The sequence below is a fragment of the Podarcis filfolensis genome (assembly GCF_964270895.1).
Source record: "Podarcis filfolensis genome assembly, chromosome: 3".
In the NCBI taxonomy this organism is placed as follows: Eukaryota; Metazoa; Chordata; class Lepidosauria; order Squamata; family Lacertidae; genus Podarcis; species Podarcis filfolensis.
The window spans coordinates 20,172,536-20,193,579 of record NC_139606.1 but is presented as its reverse complement, the minus strand read 5'-3'; the positions used below and the strand labels follow the sequence as shown (position 1 = coordinate 20,193,579).

The following is a 21,044-nucleotide window of genomic DNA, read 5'->3' as shown; positions in this document are numbered from 1 at the left end:
CCTATTTATCTACTTGCACTTTGACGTGCTTTCGAACTGCTAGGTTGGCAGGAGCAGGGACCGAGCAACGGGAGCTCACCCTGGTGCAGGGATTCGAACCGCCGACCTTCTGATCTGCACGTCCTAGGCTCTGTGGTTTAACCCACAGTGCCACCCGCCTCCCCAAAATTATTATAAAACCCCCCAAAAGTACTCCCATCTCAGACTCTGGTTTACACCTCCTCCTTCCTAGTCCATCAACACCATCATGTGCCCTCTCTCCTCTTCCTTCTCTGCCTCCCTATTCTTTAGCCTTCTGCCACCTCCATCCAGCCTCTCACATGACCATAGTCTTGCCCACACACTTTCCATTGTCTCCATCTCCTGCCTTACCTAACTCAACTCGAGACAATACCAAGAGAGATGCACAGGGGTAGTTGCCTTCCTCATCCTTTTCACCCCACTTCCACTCAGCCTTACAGAAAGGGCATTAGACAGATGACTCACTAGCAACAGGACAGTGGGCAGACTGCCTGCATGGTGATTAAGCTGCATTGTTTCAACAGGAAACGCAAAAGGCACGTTCGCCTACCAGATGGGAGACTGCTGCTAGGCAGACTGAAGGTGAGAAATCCTAACAGGTTGCATAATTTGATAAGCCAAAGAAAGATGGAAAAATACAGTTTTGCAATGGACTGCGCTAGTACCTTCTCCTGCGAATGCAGGCAGCCACACAACCATCTGTCACCATGTTTAAATATACCAGTTGCGGAAATGCCTGCAATGTGAAAGGGCCATTGCCTTCCTCCCCAGTTTTCTGGGAATAATCTGGTTGACTGCTCTTGGAAACCAGATGCTGAGATAGGTGGTTTGTTGTTCTGGTCCTGCAAGACCCTTTTATGTCTGTTGGACACTGGGGCGAAAGGAAGAATGGAGTAGTACTCTGAAGCATGTCTTTCTTTCTGAGTTGAATCCAGTCTTTGCCTTCCATGGTGGGAAAGGTGCATTCTGTCCAGTGGATCTGGCAGCGGGAGAGAACATGATGTTCGCCAATTTGCCCTTCTCACTGCAGCCTCCGGCAACACCTCCCATGCTGTTCCAGAAAGTTCCCTAAACTTTTGGGGAACAGTTTGGGATAGAGGAGGGGAATACGCAAAACTCTCCTCTTCTTCTGCCACCAGAATGGCTTGAGTCAAGGAGTGCCTACCTAATGAACCCAGTTCCTCTTTCATGCTGGACCCAGACTAACTTACGACTGCTTGCTGCTTATAATTTTGTACTCGGGTTCTGATATCACAAGTACAAAAGATATACAGTATCACATTTCTGAATAGTGCACAGGTAGATCTTTCAAATATGTTTGAATAATGAGTCAGAAATGTGCATGTATTTTAAATGGAAAGTGGCAAGTGCACAGCCTCTGCCTTTTGTAGCTGGTTGTTGATACTGTAAGTACAAACTGTAAAAAGCAGTTCTTAGGTTTGTTAGTAATTCACAATCAGGATTCTAGGGCTTACTTTTTTTAATGCAAAATAAGTAATTGAGAGGCTCACATTTATTTATGTAGAATCACTGTTTCACATCAATGTGCCCTTGAAACAGAGTGAGATGTATAAATCAAAACAAATACTGTTTGTGGTCCCAGTTTGCATGATGCAGAGGTATTTCTAGGTAAATTTGACCATCTCATAAAATTGACTATTAAGATGCAAAACCATGCTTATCTTTTGTAGGATTCTCATTCCAGGGTTCCTGGGGTGAGGGGGAAGAGCCATCACACTTCCTATTAGTTTGGCCAAGAAACAGAGCCCAGTAGCTCAATATTGCAGAAAGGTAGGTTGCTCCTGCTGCTTTCCAATTGCAAAGAAGCGAAACCTCCACTGGTGTTAAAGTCTGGAAAGAAGGATTTGAAGGAAGGAAAATGGTAGCTATAACTAAGAAGCAGGTCTTAAAACATAATGATAATGACACATTTTTAATGCACTGTGGGAAAAATGTTGGCCATAGACTTACAGGGCTTGGGCCATCCCTTATATTTTAGTTAGATTTGCTAGTCATCATGAGCGTCAACAAGAAAGGAATGTGGAATGTTAGCACCCAAAATATTGTCAAAATACTAACTATCATGCTATCTGTGACAAAATGTGGAGGAATGCTGTTCCTTTTTATGCCCAGCTTATCAGCTGCCAGTATGCATCTTGCTAGCTGCTACAGGACCAGATGCCCGTCCTTGGTTCAGTCCAACAGACTTCTTATGCTGTGAATGAATGATTTTTGATGGCAGCATCAGTATTTACTCAGTTTGACAACTTACAAGGCTTCATATACGCCACTGTCCACAATTAAAGTAATCATGGGATACCAACAGTACACACAGGAATGTCTTATTTGGGATTTTGATTTCAAACGCAAAACTTTTCATTCAAAATGTCAAAGTCCGCTGCCTATCTTTCTTTTCTTTTCTTTCTTTTTTCACATCTTCACACCAGTGCTAACTGGACTGTATTTAGGCATATTCCTAAAATGTCAACTAGCACAAAAGTCTTGCAGAAACCAAAGCCATTACTTAGCCAGAGAGCCTTCCTCAGAGACAGGAGCATGCTGCATTGCGAACTGATGGATATTTTGATCACTTGTTGGAGGGCATCTCCAGTGACTTTCCCATCTCCCCAAATCTGACAAATTTGTTGGGTTTCCTCCCTGCCACATCTGGAGCCTGAACCACAAGGGTGATTATCTCCTCAAAGGGCCTTGTATCTGCATACTAATTGCTCCAGATAAAGGATTGAAGCAACTGGTAGCCCTCCCTACGCATATCTCTTTGAAGTAATTTACACTGGGATCAATGGAGCTGTGTAAAGGTATGCTGGGCAAAAATAGAAAACCTCAGATTTGCAGCCCTCTGAGTACAGTGGTACCTCGGGTTACATACGCTTCAGGTTACAGACTCCACTAACCTAGAAATAGTACCTTGGGTTAAGAACTTTGCTTCAGGATGAGAACAGAAATCGTGCTCCGGCAGTGCGGCGGCAGCAGGAGGCCCCATTAGCTAAAGTGATGCTTCAGGTTAAGAACAGTTTCAGGTTAAGAAGGGACCTCCAAAATGAATTAAGTACTTAACCCGAGGTACCACTGTAATCGTAAATCATAGAACTGTAGAGTTGAAAGGGATCCTCCAGTCCTTGCAATGCAGGAACCACAGCGAAAGAAGCTCTAGTAGATAGCCATGGAACATGTCAGGTCCATAAACAACTAGGGGACAGTTTGGATTAAAATATGTTGTTCAAAGTACAGTAATATTTCTTTTAAAAAAAATCTCCCTAGGCAGGCCCAAGACTTGGGTTTTGTAGCTTGTTTGCTACACTTGTTAATACTGAACTATTTCAAGCTTCAAATGTGTGAACCTAATGCTGTAAACCTATCTTACACTTTTTAGGGAGTAGGTTCCAACTCCCATCATCCTCAACTACTGGCCATACAGGTTGGGGCTGATGGGAGTTGGAGCCCATCAGTAACATCTGGAAGTCCATAGGTTCCCAACCAATACATTCATGATGCACAGCTGTGCAACATTCCCAATGTCTCTTATTCTCTAACATGGTAAAAGGGAGGTAGCTATCCATAGTCAACCTGGGAAGAAAGCAACAGATTCTCTAAGCCTATGCAGGATGTCTCACCCCCCATCTTTGTGCAGAGCTATAGAACTATGGAAACTGATCCACCAGGAGGCAGTGATGGCCAGCAACTTTAAAAGAGGATCATTAGACAAATTAATGGAGGAGAGGGCTTGTGGGCAGTACTGCCTCTGAATACTAGTTGCTGGATTCCACAGGAGGGCAAGAGTGCTTTTGTGCTTATGTTCTGCTTACTGGTTTCCCACAGGGATCTGGTCAGCCCCTGTGAGAACAGAATGCTGGACTAGATGGGCCATATCTTATGTTCTTATCTGAAAGCAGTAAAACTGCAGCTGGAATTTCTGCCTAATAAATTTGGTGTAAGTGAAACTCCCATAGGTTTTCAGCTCAGTTTCTGAGCAAATATCTCTTTCCCCCTCCTTTGCCATTGTCAGTTTATTTTTATGCTACATTTTACACAAATATACTGCGCTCAAAGCCTGCACGGAAAAGAGGCGGCAATTTAAGTGCTTTTGACAGCGCAAGAACCATAAATACACAATATAAAGCTCTAAAGAATTTCAATATAAATACTGGGAATTCAACAAGGCATTAAAGTGAGCAGGTATTGTTGATTTGCAACTCTCACCGACCCACACCCAGCATGGCCAAATGGCAAGGAATGATGGGAGTTGCAGTCCGGCAACATCTGGAGGGCCACAGAATCCCCCATCCCAGTAATAACTTGTAGTCCTGCCCTTTCATTTAACTGTGTTTTTATTTAGTTTTGTATAAAAAAGGCAACTAACAAATACAACAATATCAAAAAGTTAACTGGCATTTCAGAAGTTTAATCACAAAACATGCCAAGAGTTCAGTGAACAATACATAGCACTGATAATATCAACATTCCTTATGTTTTTCCCCTGAAGAAGATGCAGTGCTCCTTGAAAGAAACTCAGGTATATAAGTAAGGTGCCAAATGGCTCCTTAAACCAAGGTTGCAGTCACCAAAATGGAATGACTAGTTGCCATTTTGGGGCAAGATATCTCTAGCCTTATTTTCCAAATGGACCTCCTGCGACTGACTCTCAGTTAAACAACTGGCTAGTTCAGATGACAAAACTGAGCTAGGTTAAGAGCTTTGCGAATTTAAAGAAGAAAAGTCACTTGATCCAGGGACAGTCCACATATATATTGGCCGATTTCAACCTCTTCTTAACGGTGACTGCTCCTACTCAGACTGCACAGAAGCAGCATTTCGGTTCCAGAAATTCATACTGATTGTGCATATAAAACATAACTGATAGAATTCTACAGGATGGGGCATGAGTGTGTGAAAACAGCCCAGATCCAATGTTCCCCAGGCATGCACCTCCAGTTCCTAGCACCCAGGCATCTTCACTTGGGCGCAAGTGGTCGAAACCCAGGTGCAAAATGTGCCAATTTCAAACACTATTGAAGAATCATAGAATCGTACAGCATCAGATTCCCGACTTTCGTAAATAAGCAGCTCACGTGAGACACACCGACTGCCATGCTTTATTCGGGAGAACTGAACATGCACTGTTGCTGCCAGTAACCTTACATCCATCTCTTAGCTCCAGTTATTTCTCTCTTGCGCATTTAACAGCTACCTGACAGCTGGCACAGCTTTCCTCACAACTTAACCTCCTATCCAAAGAAGCAGCTTTTCCAAGCTTGGCAGGCAACAACCACCACAACATGGCAACCTAGTAAGAGAGATTGTGTTACCAGATTTCTTCTTCTCTAGGCAGGCCTGGACAGTGGCGTAGCGTGGGTTGTCAGCACCCGGGGCAAGGCAAGTAATTTGCGCCCCCTAACCCGTGGATTTGCGCCCCCTAACCCGTGGATTTGCCCTAACCCCCAGATGTTGCGCCCGGTGCGGCTGGGCCCCCCTGCACCCCCACGCTACGCCACTGGGCCTGGAGCTTCTGCACCTCTAGAAAATCCGCTCTGCAGAGCATGGGAAGGCACCCAAAGATATATAATTTGGCTTTTTTGATTGTATCATAATTTGGAATCTTTTAATGTGGTTTTTATTGGATTGTTAAAATGGAAAAAATTAATAAATATTGGTGTGTTTTTTTAAAAAATAGAAAATCCTGCAAGTCATCCAGGACCCAAACAAAGGGGAATGTTTGCAGAATCCACAAGCAAAGGACGCAGGAGCTGAGGAAGGAGCCGCCTCTTCAGCCAGACCTGACTTCGCCAGCTTTCCAAGCCCTCAGAAACCAGCCCGTCTTGTGGGGCCATTAAGGAAACCGAACTCTCAAGTCGCGCATGGCAACAAAGCCTCCCAGCTTGGACTCACTTCAAAGTCCTCCTTAGCGCAGGGAGCAAACGAGGGGCAGCCCGAGTCGCTCGCCGCCAACCTGGGGCGGCTGCAGCCTCTGAAGCGTCGAGTCTCCCTGGCTTTTCCTCCCGCCCTCAAGTAACTCCCTGCTCTTTTGTTCGCTTCGCCTTATCGTTCCCAGGTGCCGGAGACCCGCTCTTTTATCTTTAACGCGCTTTTTTTTGCAATTAATTGAACGCACACAGGGACCTAGGAGGGCGGGGGGGGGGGAGACTTTTCCACACACGCTTCCAAGCTCTTCTTCCCCCAAAATGCACGGAGCCGTCGGGGTTCGAAGCCAAGGTCCGGCGACCCACGTGACCCGGCTGAAGGCGAGCGCGAGGCGGGAGGATTTCGTCAGCCACGCGGGAGAGAGAGAGAGAAGAGACAAGGGCGGAGGGGGGGGGGAACCTCGGCGGGGCGAAGGAAGCTCTCCTTATGGTCCGAGCAGCAGGCAGGAGGGGGCGTGGCGGGCGGGCCGAGGGGCGGCGCCTCAGCCGGCCCGGGGGCGGCGCCTGGGCTCTAGGTGAAGGTTAAATTTATATCAGAAGGCAGAAGAAGCTGGTCCTGCTCCGTCTCGGTGCGCTTTGGTTCCGCAGCCGCCGGTGACGAGAAGGCAGCGAGGAAGCAGCAGCAGCAGCAGCATTCGAGGGTTTACCTGCCTTACCTACCTACCTACCTACTTACCTACCTTGGCGATGGCAAAGGCGGTCAGCGTGGCGCGGCTGCTGTGCGCTTTGGTCTTTTGCTCGCAGGCGCTCTCGGCGGTGAGTAGGCAGCGCGGGAGGCGAGCTGGAGCGCCGCCTGGGCTCCCCGGCAGGGAGGCAGGGATGGTTGGCTCCACGTGGTCGGCGGAGAGAAAGCCCAGAGCTCCGGGGGGACTCGGGGCTACTTTCTTTTTCGCGGCTGCCCTGTCCTCCTCTCTTGGCTTGAACTGGAGGGAAACGCGGGACCTCCCCCCGCCCCGCGCGCGCGCCTTTTCCTTCCTCTGCCCCGCTGCGCTCCCGCGCCTGGAAAGCGGTTCCAGCTGGTGTCTTGGGAATGGTGGAAACCCCGAAGCGCCTTTTCCCTCCTTCCTTACACATCCCCCCCCCGCCTCCCGGTGCGCCCTCCCCTTTCAACAGGTTCTGGGGCGCAGAGCCCTCTCGAAAAGCCCAGCTTAGCGGGCTTCAAGACCAGCCTATTGTGTCGGCGGGGGGATTCCAGAGCCTGAAGGGTTTAATTCAAACCAGACCATGGAGGCTCATAACCTGATTGGAATTTTTCTCCCCTCCACCTCAAAGCGCCTCTCTCTCTCTCTCTCTCTCTCTCTCTCTCTCTCTCTCTGCCGCCCTGCTCCTTCTCCCCCCTCCTCGTCCCTCTCCACCTCCCTGTTCTTAGCCGGATATTTGCCTTGCTCTGGGAAGCGGCCTGCCCGCTTTGCTCGCTGGTTTTTTTGTGGTTGTGTTTTTTTAACTCCGAAGGGCAGGTTGCAACTCGGCTACCTAAGCCAGGAGTTGGCACGCCTTGTTCCCCTTAAGGGCGGCTCTCCTCCTCCCCCTCCCCAAAATAGTTGTTCAATCATACTTTTATTTTTTTGGGTGTGCAGAAGTCCCGGCTTCTCACACAGTGGCTTCCAGCTGGAGAAGTAGCAAACAGGCACGGCGGGCTGTGCCGGTTCACACGTTACAAAGCTTCTCTGTGGGAGGTGACTCTGGAGGCGCTGATGTGCCATCATGGGTGGGGAAGTTGCGACATATGGTAATCCTACAGATGATGTGTGAAGGACTTGGATTTTTTCACATGGGACGGGGGGGGGCAAGGGTTTCTGGAACTAAGGCAGATGGGTGCAAATGCACTTTTGCTAATTCATGCCCCTGTGAGAACTGAAAAGATGAGGTTGCTTCTGGAGTAGGCAGACTTCTTCCTACAAACTTGTGACAGCCTGGGGAAAAGAGCGCTGACAGAGCCACCACAATTGCTTAGTCTTGCCAAGTAGATCTTGGGAGATGCTTTGCTAACCAACTTTCCTGCATTTCCCCAGCCATTTGACCTGAGCTACCATTGGCTTTGTTCCCAAGAGGTGTAGATGCCAAGGTTGCAGGTTTGATCTCTGTATGGGAGGGGTTGGACTAGAGCATCCTCAAGGGTCCCTTCCAGCTGCACAATTTTGTTTGTCCTCATGACTGATGGTGGGGTAAAAGAAGAGCTTCTCCTTATTGAGATGCCTGGATCCTTAAGACGGATCTTGAATTTTGTTTCAAGGGCCCAAATAACAAGGGGCAGGGCTCTGGTTTTCAAAACGCCTGAAACAGCGGAACTGCTCAACACCCAGGCTTGAAGGCAGAACACTAATAGGTCTTCAAAGAGACTCTTTCTCTCTCCCCCCCACCTTTTGCTTGCACAAGCAAGAATCTTCTCTTTTATGCTTAAATGAAGTAATTTTCCTCTTCCCCCTCCTTTCTAAGATGGTTTAATCAAATAGTTCAGGTACCAGCTGGAAAAATGACACTTAAAACTAGATTGCAAACAGGATAGTTCTCAAGAACACTTCATTTTCCTAGTGTTGGACAGGATTAAGCTTAATAATTAACTTGGTCCCACTAGTTATAATCAAAAGAGGGCATAGGTGGTTGTTGGGTACCTGCAACTTTCTGCACTGGCACCTCTTAGCAGATGTAATACTGTATGACTTTAGAATCTGTTGGCTTCTTTCCGTGCCGCATGTGACTTTAAAAATCTATTTATATGGCTTGTGCAGTTAAATCCTGAAACATAGTTTTAAAAGCTTAAACGGACATCCCTATCTTCATAATACCTGTTGCTTGATGTTCCCTATCATGTGCCACTTGGCACCCCCTTTGCCTATTTACCTTGCACAGAGAATTGCATCATTAAAAAGTTTTAAAACAGCAGTATGTACTTTGAATTCAGCAAGCATAAAGTTCCAGGCAATCATTCTGAATACTTGTACAGTTGCAGCAAAACTAAAGGCAGAATTTTTTTGCTGCTATACGTTCGAAGCAAAATAATGAGTTGTCTGCTTTGAAAATTACAACCACAGAACATTAGTCTGTAAGTGAAAACAGACCGTATTCAAACTCTAGAACCTATAATAAATCTCAATACTATCTTTTTTTTCCTCCTCTGAGCACTGCACCAGCAGATGTCGCCACTGAATAAACAATGCCCGTCTTCTATCTGCCACTCCCATAGCGTCTACCTTGACAAATCTGGAAATTCACATGTTCGTAGTTTTACAGCATGTCTGTGCCCCGTGCAAAATTTAATTTGTTTCACTTGTAGAATCTTAAAATGGATCTGTACCATTGCTCAACCAAGGCAGTACGTACTGTAAAGAGAGAGAGAGAGTTTGGTGTGTGTACTCTACTGACCTGCATGCAATAAAACAGAGCCAACGGTTGAGCACTGGAGGTGCAAATTTCCGTCTGAACATGACTCAGTGTAGGTGAGAGCACATTTTTGCTTCTGCCATGGGTGGTGGCAGTGGCAAGGAAAGTGCCTGTCTAGCAGGCCTTTTTTGATGTGGTAAATGGACTTTTAATTACCTAGCTAAGAAAGTGTTGCTTCGACAGTCTTGGAAGTCTGCTGCGTCAGTTTTGCGGGGTTCAGGCAGAATTAGACATCGTAATGAGGAATCTGGAGCACTGTCTTTTCCATCTGTGCTGTGTCACCTTTCACTGAGGATGTGAGCAAGCTGCTTGGAGAAGTGTGGTCAACCACCCTTGACCTGCGTTCTTGTCATCTTAGAGCTAGCTGATGGAGATTGACTGTTTGGGTCTAGGGAAAGGTAAAGGGACCCCTGACCATTAGGTTCATTCGTGACTGACTCAGGGGTTGCGGCACTCATCTCACTTTATTGGCCGAGGGAGCCGGCGTACAGCTTCCGGGTCATGTGGCCAGCATGACTAAGCCGCTTCTGGCAAACCAGAGCAGCGCACGGAAATGCCGTTTAGCTTCCCGCCAGAGCAGTACCTATTTATCTACTTGCACTTTGACATGCTTTCGAACTGCTAGGTTGGCAGGAGCAGGGACTGAGCAACAGGAGCTCACCCCATTGTGGGGATTCGAACCGCCAACCTTCTGATCGACAAGGCCTAGGCTCAGTGGTTTAACCCACAGCACCACCTGCGTTTGGGTCTAGAGGGTGATTAATGCATCTTTGCAGGAATGGTAGGGTAGAGTGGGTAGGGATAGTGGGTCTTTTCCTTGAGCTGTTCCTTACCCAGTGAGGTTCTCTTATCAGCTATCACACGTGTCACACAGTGGCGACTGTCCCCTTTGTGGTGGCAGCCCACCTTTGGGTATGCTTTGAGGAAACTGATTATCTTGGCCCATTTCAATTTAGTTTCTGACCTGGTCATGGCACTGAAACTTTCCTGGTTGATAATATTTGTTGGAACAGAGATGGAGGAGTGTGACCTCCCTCCTTGTTCTTGACCTTCTTGAATGGTACTGAGAGGTGGGTGAAGCTGCATTAATGTGGTTCAGGGCTCTTTTGAGAAAGTACGGTAGTTACGGGGAGGCCTGTTGTTCAGGGCAATGGGGATTGTCTTGTGACGTACTGCAGGGTTCCATCTAACCCCCTATGCTACATAACATGCCCACATGTTCCCCATGGGAGCCAGCATCAGATTTGTCATGTCAATCTATAGCTGGTTCATCAGCTTTGACTTCTTTTGAACTTCCTGCAATAATGCTCTACATTGTTCAGCCCTTGAGGACGATGCAAAAACTTCAATTGTTTCAAAACACTGCAGCCAGTTAACTGACCACAATCCCATTTACAGCTCCTATAACCGGCTGCACTGGTTGGTTGCTACTTTGTTTCTGGGTCTAATTCAAGAGGTTTACATTGTTGAGAGCATAAATTCAATATGTTGACATTTAGAGCCGTAAATGACTTGTGTCCCAAATATCTGAAAAATCACCTTCCTACCTTGATGTTTTGACACCTGAGATAAATATATATAAGATGCATTCTGTTGAAATCAGTTAAAACAGTTTGCAATAATAATGATGACGATGATGATGTGTTGTATCCCATTAGCCAGATGTTGTTGAACTGCAAGTCCGGTCATCCTTGACTGTTTGCTATGCTGGCTGGGGCTGAAGGGAGTTGGAATCAAATATCATCTTGCAATGCATTATACATAGGGCTACCTCTGAAAACGGTGCAGAAACTTCAGCTGGTGGGAAATTCAGCAGCCACGGAAAGATGGTTTGAGCATATTACTGTACATTGATCCTGGCCCAACTGCACTGGCTGCCAAATAGTTTCTGGGCCCAATTCACAGTGCTGCTTTTGACCTGTAAAGCTCAAAAGGACCACCTCTCCCCATGCGAACTACGCAGACTTAGCAATCACCATCTGAGGCCCTTCTTTGTGTGCTTCCTCCATGAGAGGTCCAGAAGGTGGCAACATGAGCAAGTGCCTTTTCTGCAGTGGCTCCTTGTTTGTGCCATGCTGTCCCCAGGGAGGCCCACGTGGCATCTTCTTTAGACACCAGGCAAAAACGTTTCTCTTCAACCAGGCGTTCAGCTGATTAACATTCTATGGCTTTTAAAATGTGTTGTGGGAGGGAGGTTATTGGTTTATTATTGTTACGTATTTTGCATTCTCATTTTGCATCTTTCTGTTCTGAACAGCCCTGGGATCTTGGGGTGACGGGCAGTATACAAATTTAATAAATAATAATTATAATAACAACACCTGGAAGGCAACAGGGTTGGTTGTGTTAATTGATCCCTCTGTTTGCCATCTTGGCAGCTTGCATGAAATTTCTCTCCGCTGATCTGGCAGAGCAGGGTTCATTCACGCATGCAACTCATGACTCAGCGGAGCAGGCCATCGTGATAAGAACACACATATGTTAACTATCTCTAAGGCCCATTGGTGCCTGTACCATTTATTTCAAGTTAGAGGTAATAAATCTGGAGTCTTGCTGTGCATCTTTGGGGACAGTGTCCCCAAACTGCTTCAAGGGTTAAACTCGTGGATTGTAGAATGCACATCTGGAACAAGTTCATCTGTCGGAGCTCTGCTTATGTGTGCTGCACATGGCAAGTGACTAATTACTTAGCAACCCTTTAGCTAGACTTGACTCACCTACAAATCATCCCCACTGTAAGTCGTCTCGTTTCAACTCTGGTTAGGCTTTATACGTGCTTTATCAAAGAGCAGGGTATGACTTGCTGAAAACTTGTGGAGGCTCCTTGAATCTGATCCTACTTCTCACAGGAAGAGTCACACCCACAGAAAGTTGACTTTCTCCTGCCTATGCAAGTGGAGAGATACCTGGCAAAAGGTCTTGATAAAAGTACTGGAGGTTTAGTTGCTGCAAACCCTTCAAACTCACTCAGTGTTGGGCAACAAACTTACCTCATTTATTTACCGAGGGAGATAATCCACCAGTCTGTTTCTTCCTTGTATATTGTTTATATGTAAAATGGCATACTCACGGCTTGTCTTTAAAATACAGTAAGTATGCCAGGATTTTGGGCTCTGAATGATCTTTCCTGGGATCAATCAATCTCTCTCTCTCTCTTTTATATTTGCATTTAAACATTCCCACACTAAAATCCTTACTTGCTGCCAAGCAAGTCTATTGATTTCTCCAGTGAAGTTCCTTTCCTGTAGAGTGACCTTGTTAAGAGTTGGGTTGTTAAAAAAATAAAATGGGAATTGGCTGTGATTCTTTCCGCCCAATTTTGCCTGCATTCTGAGCTTTGTGGTGGTTTGAGTAAAGGTGAATTTAATCAGCAGAGGACCTTAGTAAGGAAAGGTGATATTTTTCTAGTGGCACCATTACCTGGGTATTGGGTATGGAGGAGGCTTCTATAGACTTTGATCCATCTCTTCTACCCTTACGTAGGCCTATATAGCCTTTCCTCCTATTTCACTTTAAAACATAATTTCAACTGTAGTGGTGACTCGACATTTTATAGCTACCCAACTACAGTGGACGCTTAGGTTGCGAACATGATACGTGTGGGATGCACGTTCGCAACCCGCAGCAGCGCGTCTTTGCACACGTGGGTTGCGATTCGGCACTTATGCACAAAGCGCGATTTAGCGCTTCTGTGCATGCAGGACCCGTTCTGGTACTTCCGGGTTTCGGCAGTCCGTAACCCGAAAAAACGTAACCTGGAGCGTCTGTAACCCGAGGTATGACTGTATATACAGACTGAGTAGTTTACTGTTGTTTGAAACTGAAAGACTCCTTACTGCTGCAACCTTAATGATTCTTCTCATCTGAAATGGTTAGATCTGTTTTACCTGGAGGTCAACCAAGAAATCCAGTATAGTATTGCTTCCTTATGGACAGAAGAGACAAAGCGGTAAAGCTCTACCATTTTGGTAGAGAAGGAAAGTGTCCTGGTGCTCTCCAGATGCAGAACAACAGCTTCTACTATTCCTGACTAGGGTGGATTTGATTTAAATCAAATCGATTTAAATCACTAGTCAGAAAGACTTGATTTAATTTAATTAATTTATTTTTTTACAGAAAGACAAAGGTTTCATTTTTGGAATAATAAATTTTCAGAGTAGTTTTTACAGTTATATCAAAAAAATACTGATTTGGTTATACTATTAGAAATACATAGATAATTATGAAATTATTATGAGGTTTAATAAGTTAACTGTTTATATTTGGACAACTTTTCTGCTGTACTTTATTGGAAGGAGAAAAATAATCATTTCCTTAATAACAATTTCAACAAATTAACTAAAACAATAACATTATAGCACATGTATCCATGTTTGTTAACTGATGTGGTTAAATGATTTTTAAAAAACAAAACAAAACATTAGATTGAGTTTTAGCACACATGAAAAACTTTAAACAAATCCTTATTACTTTGGATTATAATGTAACTTAAATAGAAAATGATCTTTAGGAAGATTTTTCCTCCAGAAGCATTTTATTTTAAAAATCTGATTTAAACTAAAAAAAGCACTGATTTTTTTTCTAATTTTGTTTAAAAAATCATTGATTTTAATCCACCCTGTTCCTGTCTGAGGCTGATGGCAATGGTAGCCCAAAACTTATGGATCTTGCCACATTTCCGAAGGCTTGTCTAGAGGAACTGGATGAGCTCTTAACACTTCCATTGCTTTAAAATAATGGGGCTAGCTAGTCTCAAGCAGCAGCAGGTGAATTTCACTTGATTTTAGAAGTAGTTGTTGTGCTCTAAAATCCAACTAGAAAATTTCAGCAAGCAATCATAGCCAGAAACTCTCAAGACTTTACCTTAGCCTCTTGAGATTTCAGGTGGTCGGCATTTTTCTGGGAAATGCTAGCTCTGAATGGGCAGAGAATTTATGGAGAGACATTCAGTCTCCCCTCCATCCACTCACTGAAATGGTTCAGCCCAGTGTCAGCTGCATCATGTACAGCTGCTGACTCTGAGTTGCGTCTTATTTGGGAGGTTCTTAGGAGCTCTGAGAGTAGAGGGAGATCTCTGACATCCAAGCACTCAGTAATGACTCCTGTCTGAATAGCTTTCATCCAACATGGAACTCTTTGTCCACTTATAATTGTTGCCAGTAACATTTGCACCCGGAGGACAAATGTTGCATCTAGAGGACAAAGCTGTGATTGCTCAGTTTGCTGCTTTGTTTGGAAGATGGATACGAACGAACAGAAAGGCAACTGAGAAGAGTTTGCATAGCATTGCTCTGCTGCCACCTCTCCAGTCTGAGGACTGGTGCTGAGAAATGACTGTGGGTGAATATTTCATAGGCAGCTTTTCATTTCTGAGACTTTTCATTCTGACATTTAACTCATTGTTTATGTTCAGAGGTTGCCTCTTGTCACCATTGGCCACCACAACTCTGATTGCAGTGCGTATAAATTATGAATCAACGGCCTCTCCTTGGAAGGATGTGTCAAATCCATATTGGGGGGGAAAGAAAACTGAATGCTTGAACCCTTGACCCTGGCTGCACAGTTCTGTATCTGTAACTGATAACTTGCTTGCTGGCCTTACTCAACTTTAGTTTCTTTTAAATATTGCATCAAAGTACGTATAATCTGTGGGTGCACATGTGAAATTGAGTTGAATAATAATAATATTATAATGATTTATTCTTTATATCCCACCCATCTGGCTGAGTTTCCCCAGCCACTCTGGGCAGCTCCCAATTGAGTGTTAAAAACAATACAGCATTAAATATTAAAAACTTCCCTAAACAGGGCTGCCTTCAAATGTCTTTTAAAAATAGGATAGCTGCTTATTTCCATGACATCTGATGGGAGGGCGTTCCACAGAGCAGGTGCCACTACCAACAAGGCCCTCTGTCTGGTTCCCTGTAACCTCACTTGGGAACCGCCAGAAGGCCCTCAGCGCTGGATCTCAGTGTCCGGGCTGAACGATGGGGGTGGAGACGCTCCTTCATGTATACAGGACTGAGGCCGTTTGATTGAAGCCAGTATGAGTTACCTTTGATTTAAGGGAGATCACTGCATAATAAACAGGACTTCTGAAAATCTGCATGAATGTAATAGTGCATTGGAGAACATACTGCAAGGCTTGTCCACCAGCTTCAGTAGGATATTAAAGTTATCTCTGTTAAACAGTACTCCAGTCCACAGTATTTCAGAAGCAGGAGGGGGAGAACTTAAAACACCCCAGCAACTTCTGTTTCTTCCTTCCTTCCTTCCTTCCTTCCTTCCTTCCTTCCTTTCTTTCTTTCTTTCTTTCTTTCTTTCTTTCTTTCTTTCTTTCTTTCTAAAGGTTCCTGTGTAGAATGTGGGTTCGATAAATGACCAGATTGGCTATTCCCCTGTCTTCATGCCTCCTCAAAATTACCCCAATTCTCTGCACTTTAAAGAAATGAACTCTTTCTTAATTCTTCAAACCTTACAACTCCAAATTCTTCAAACCTTCCTCCTTATTTTGCCACAGTGCAATTGCAAACTTATAACAGCATAAAACCTTTTTAGCAGTCGTAGAAATGGCAGTGGGTTTGCACTTCTGCAACTTTCATGCTCGTTTAAAGGTTAATTTCCCAAGGGTTACAGACGGAGCCTAACTTGGTCAACAGTTAATTAGAGAAGAGATCGAAGCTGCTTAACTTAATTGGGAAAATAGTAGTTTAGGGAGTTCTGCACACTTGACATAATTCTGAGCCTTCATATTTGCACCTGTCAGTGTATTATATTGTATTTGTGTGGTTAGCAACATGCCTGGCTGATTAAATGGTAGCACACTCATGCTGTTGTGTAGCCCAGGGTTTCCCAAACTTGCATCTCTAGCTATTTTTGGACTACAACTCCTACCACCCTGAGCTAGCAGGACCAGTGGTCAGGGATGATGGGAACTGTAGTCCAAAAACAGCTGGAGACCCCAGTTTGGGAAGCCCTGGCATCTTAAAGACTAGCTGATTGTATTGTGGCATAAAAGCTTTGTGAACTAGAGTCTGCTTCATCAGATGTGCATGTGTGAAGTGTCGTCTTCAGTTGCAGGCATACAACTGTAAGGGATGAGGGGAGATTTAAGTTGTAAGCAGTAGGACCAGAGGGAGCTGAAAGGCATGAAGTACAGATAATGATAATTCAATCAGAACTAGAATGTGTTCCTGGAAAAAAAGGTCAGTGTCCTTTTGCGACAGCAGTGGCTAACTAGCAAATCAGTCAGCTTGGGATTGTCTTTGGAGGGAGGTGAAACAGTTGCCTTTATACAGACTCAAATAAATACAATTCAACTTTGCAATTTTGTGCTGGTGTCTCCCTTTGAAATAAATTACTTTGTTCAGCTATGGTCCCCCTTAAGATCAGTAGCAGAAATTCTCTCCTAGTCTATGATATGTTATTTCTGATTTGTGTTCATAGATCCTTTTGTATAGAGACTAACCTGTTGTCCTGTGCAGAACACAAAAGGACACTGCTGGCAGGTGACCTAAACAGAAGTTGGTGAAAGGAACAGTTCCGTTGATGAATGCACACTTTTAATTTAATGATTCTCTTAATAATATCACTGTCTGCCTGGCAAGCAGGCCCAAATTTTCTGAAGCGTGTGTGGTCTTGCATAGCGTAACCCAAGTGCCTCAGAACGATAGATAAAGGGTTACTTGGAGCTTGAAACACAAACACCAGCATGTACTTGGTGACTTCCAGCCAACAAAATGGCATCATAAAATAATTACATCTCTTCATATGACAGTTTGGTAGAAACGTACCAATCTAACAAGGGAAGAGATGGTGCTAGCTTTTGTGTTCCCCTGTAAAGTTGTGTAATTTGTGGATTGGATTAGCCTTTCTGTTACCTTGAGACTGTGCAAGACTGAAACTCTTGAGAAATCTCAGTATGGTAAGCAGAGAATGGGAGTTTCCTGTCCTGTGTAGATGGCCTTCATGCAGGCTTGTCTTGAGGTACAAAATGTTTTTAGTACTATCATAAGGAGCCTGATTTTAGTAGTTGGAGTCCCAGAGCTCCGTGTTCTCCATACATACCTCATAGTTAAAAGCAAATGTTGTAGGCTGTTGGCTAGGAATGAAGTTTAGCTCAGATTTGCACCTAGGGTAAACTGGTTGCAAGACTTCGATCGCCCAAACTTTATTTTCTCAAATGCTCAGAATTTGAGCTTTCGGGAAAGGAAATCCAGCAGTGCATCTAAACTTCTTATCTCCTGGGATTTATTTCAGCCTGGATGTTGTTCCATGTTTATGCATTTGTTTGCATTCTGTTTTTCCATCTTACAAGCCACCCTGGGGATGCTGACTTGTGCCGAAGGCTTTTATTAAAACAGTTTGATGGTTTGGTAACATGGGAAGAGAAAGGCCGCTGTCAATTACAGTCGAAGCTAACTAACTTCCTGGTTCAAACGTGGTGGCTATATGAATCATGGCTTAGCTAATCCTGCTCCCTGTCCATTTTTAATACGTAGGGAGGAGAAGAAAGCAACTCTGCCTGAATGCTTATGAATCTTCTAACTGCCTTTATAGTCCCATATAGATGAAGAGTCTGTCCAAAATACTGTGTGCAGCTAACACCAATGCATTCTGCTTAGAAGAAGAAGAAGAGTTTGGATTTGATATCCCGCTTTATCACTACCCTAAGGAGTCTCAAAGCGACTAACATTCTCCTTTCCCTTCCTCCCCCACAACAAACACTCTGTGGGGTGAGCCCAAGGTCACCCAGCAGCTGCATGTGGAGGAACGGAGATGCGAACCTGGTTCACCAGATTACGAGTCTATCGCTCTTAACCACTACACCACACTGGCTCTCATTATAAGGGTTTGCCCCATCCTGTTTTGATGGAGTGAACTCCTACGTGGACTTGCACCTACATAGTCTCCCATTAAAAAGTGTGATCTCCATCTGTTCTTTGTCAAAACAGGAAAGCAAAAAGAAAAAGGATTAGGGGTATGGTTTCTCTCCCCCCCCACCCTTTTTCAGGAAACAATGTTTGATAGCTTCTAATGGATGGAGTCTGATTAGTGAAAACTATAGAAAGCACAAGAGCGGCGACTTCTGAAACCACCTCTTTTTTGCTTGTTGTGACTGAGCACAATGCCAATGCAGTTCTTATTTTCTTATAAGGAGGGGAAATACTTGGGAATATTGTGTGAACAGTCGAGAAGTAAAGCATATACGTCTGACTACCCTAGTCTAGACACTTCCATTGGTATTTGCCTTTGTGTGATGAGGTAGTGTGACTCTTTAGAATATTGCACAGCCAAAGCATATAGACTGAGACATAAAATTGGGGGAGGGCACTCAAATGCAATCAATAAAGCTTCACGGAGCATCCTTTATCATTCTTCCTTAGTAATATGAAGTGCTTACAGGAGCAAAAAATGAATTAGTAGTTGTCTTTAAAATTTGATATGGGGTATCTTGAGAATTTGTCAGGATTAAAGTCTTGCAAACAAAACATTGGTCATGAAAGCACCATTTTAGTCCAAAGTTTAGGCTACTGTACTGAGCAAACTGATAATACCAGTTTCTACCAATAACCGAAAATCAGCTCTAGGCTGCAACACTCCCACAGTTGGAACTGCCAGGCATTGTGGGAGTTCAGCTGATCTAGTTTGGCATGATATAATGCCTAAGGTGCTATTGGATGATCTAAACATTGTCTAGCAGGCAGTGCTTGTTCTTTTCTGATCTAAGGCCTGTTTAGACTCGATGGTGAAGCACCTTCTGGCTTCTAGGAACCTTTTGGCTAACTTGGCGTAGAGGCTTTCAACACATTTGATGGAAAATGATTGATAAGAGGCCCTGCAGTCTACAAATTCATCTAACAAAGCAGACTATGAGCATTCTAGCTGCAAGAGAGGAGTCTAAGGTGACACACAACTCCTTGTTATTGGGAAGTTCTCCTGCACAGTATAAAACTCTTGATGCCATTACAAGTTCTGGACATGTACGGTATGAGAATGGGGAAGCTACTTGATTAAATATCAAAAAGTGCAGCTCTCCCACGCCATCTTAACTGTTGGTAAATGATAAAGGAGCTCTCAAGAGGACCTTGCACATTTACCAAGTTGTACTTGAAGGGTCCTTACAGTTTTTCTATGAAGAGCCTCGCAGCCAGCTTTTTTCATTGGTTTTCTTCCCTGGAGGAAACACTTTTGTACAAAGGTGGGTGGGATTTCCAGCAAAGTGGGGAGGTCTCATTGCTCAAAGCTGGGTGACAGTGCAATCCTGTACCTGTCCTCTTGGAAGTAAGTGTCCCTGAATTCCATGGAACTTGCTCCCAGGTAAGTTATGCACAGATTTGCAGACCAATCCCCCCCCCAATCCTTTCTTACCCTACAGCTCTTGCCATCTCAAGCTTAACATGGTTTTTATTATTATTTAATGTCTGGGTATTCTGCAGATATTGCACCTTGTAAAATGTGAATGTAAGAATATATAGTGTTGAAAGGCAGAAGTAAGCTTTGCTGAAATGGTCACACGGTGTTCTAGCTATTCAATTTTGCAACTCAGCTTCAAAGACTGTTGGCTCCATAAGGGTAATGGGATATATGGTGGCTAACAGGATAGAAGAGTCTCATAACTGGTTTCCACAGGTGAGAGTGCATGACCTCTTGTTTGCCTGAAAATACAGATATTGACCATAGATATCTTTAATACATGGAGGTTGCTTTATAACAAAAGCCGGGGGGGGGGGGGTAGCACTGAAAACTTGCCTTTTGCAGATTGCCTCAAGTGATTTGTAGGCCGACACACATTCCTGCTCAAAACGCCATGCATGCTCTAGAAGTAAATTCCATTGAACTCCATGGTATTTTCTTAAGAATAAACAAGCATGCATAGGGTTGTCCTGTTAAGGGAATGGAAATGATGGGGAGTGAAACTTCACATTCACATTCGTTCCTGACTTTTGTAGTATTTTAGATTTACTTGGTCTGTGATTATTCCTCCCCCCCCCCTTTAAAAACCACTATCTGAATAGATTCTCCATGTGATGGCAGAAATTTCAGTAATATCACAGTGAAAAGAACCTAGTTTGCAATTTCATACCAAAAATTGGGCCAAACTAGCGATGATATAATAGTTCTTATCATCTGTCATGATTTTTTAACAGCTGCAGATTCCACCCCCCCCCCATTGGAACTGTGAGGAGAGTTTCAACCTCCCACATCTGTTTTCCAATGGGGACAATTTTAAGCCAGGAAAACATGAGGGGTGAATTATTAACACTCAACACACACAGCCCCATCCTTACATATTAATTTAATGACATACAGTGCTAACTGCAGATACTGCATATCACAAGTATTTATATTTAGAAATACCCACCATCAATTTAGACAACAAAAACAAGTATATTTACCAATGCGGTGCTTGGGTATAATGGATGTCTTTTAAAAATGAAATAAATAATGCTCCATAGTTGCATGAAGGCTGCATTTTATGGGTAACCTAGAAGAGGACAAGGGATTATAGTTAAGGATATTTGAGATTTAGATTCAAGTCCCTATTGACCAACAGCAGAGAGTATTGAATGTTCTTCAAGTTTGTCTCCTTTAGTATTTTGTCAGTACCTGCAATTGTAGCTGCCTCAATGCCAAGTTTGGCCTCTTATGTTTTGGATGCATCTGAAATTCCCAATTCTCAACCCCACCCTTCAATTGAGA

At 44.2% G+C, this 21,044-nt stretch overlaps 1 protein-coding gene and 1 long non-coding RNA gene across 2 annotated transcripts in view; one reads left to right on the top strand and one right to left on the bottom strand.

Annotated features, from left to right (window-relative positions):
• Window positions 1-4,352: 4,352 nt before the first annotated feature.
• LOC310759903 lies at window positions 4,353-5,670 on the bottom strand. The gene is made up of 2 exons (XR_014546628.1): window positions 5,525-5,670; window positions 4,353-5,361 (listed from the first exon to the last, which is right to left on the bottom strand). It is a non-coding gene; the product is annotated as an uncharacterized lncRNA (long non-coding RNA).
• Window positions 5,671-6,406: 736 nt separating this feature from the next.
• Window positions 6,407-21,044, top strand: part of SDC1 (syndecan 1) — a 33,607-nt gene continuing 18,969 nt past the window's right edge. Inside the window, exon 1 of the mRNA XM_083607409.1 lies at window positions 6,407-6,716. Within this exon, the coding sequence (XP_083463535.1) occupies window positions 6,648-6,716 (69 nt within the window). The 5' untranslated portion in view covers window positions 6,407-6,647. The remainder of the gene's footprint in view (window positions 6,717-21,044) is intronic.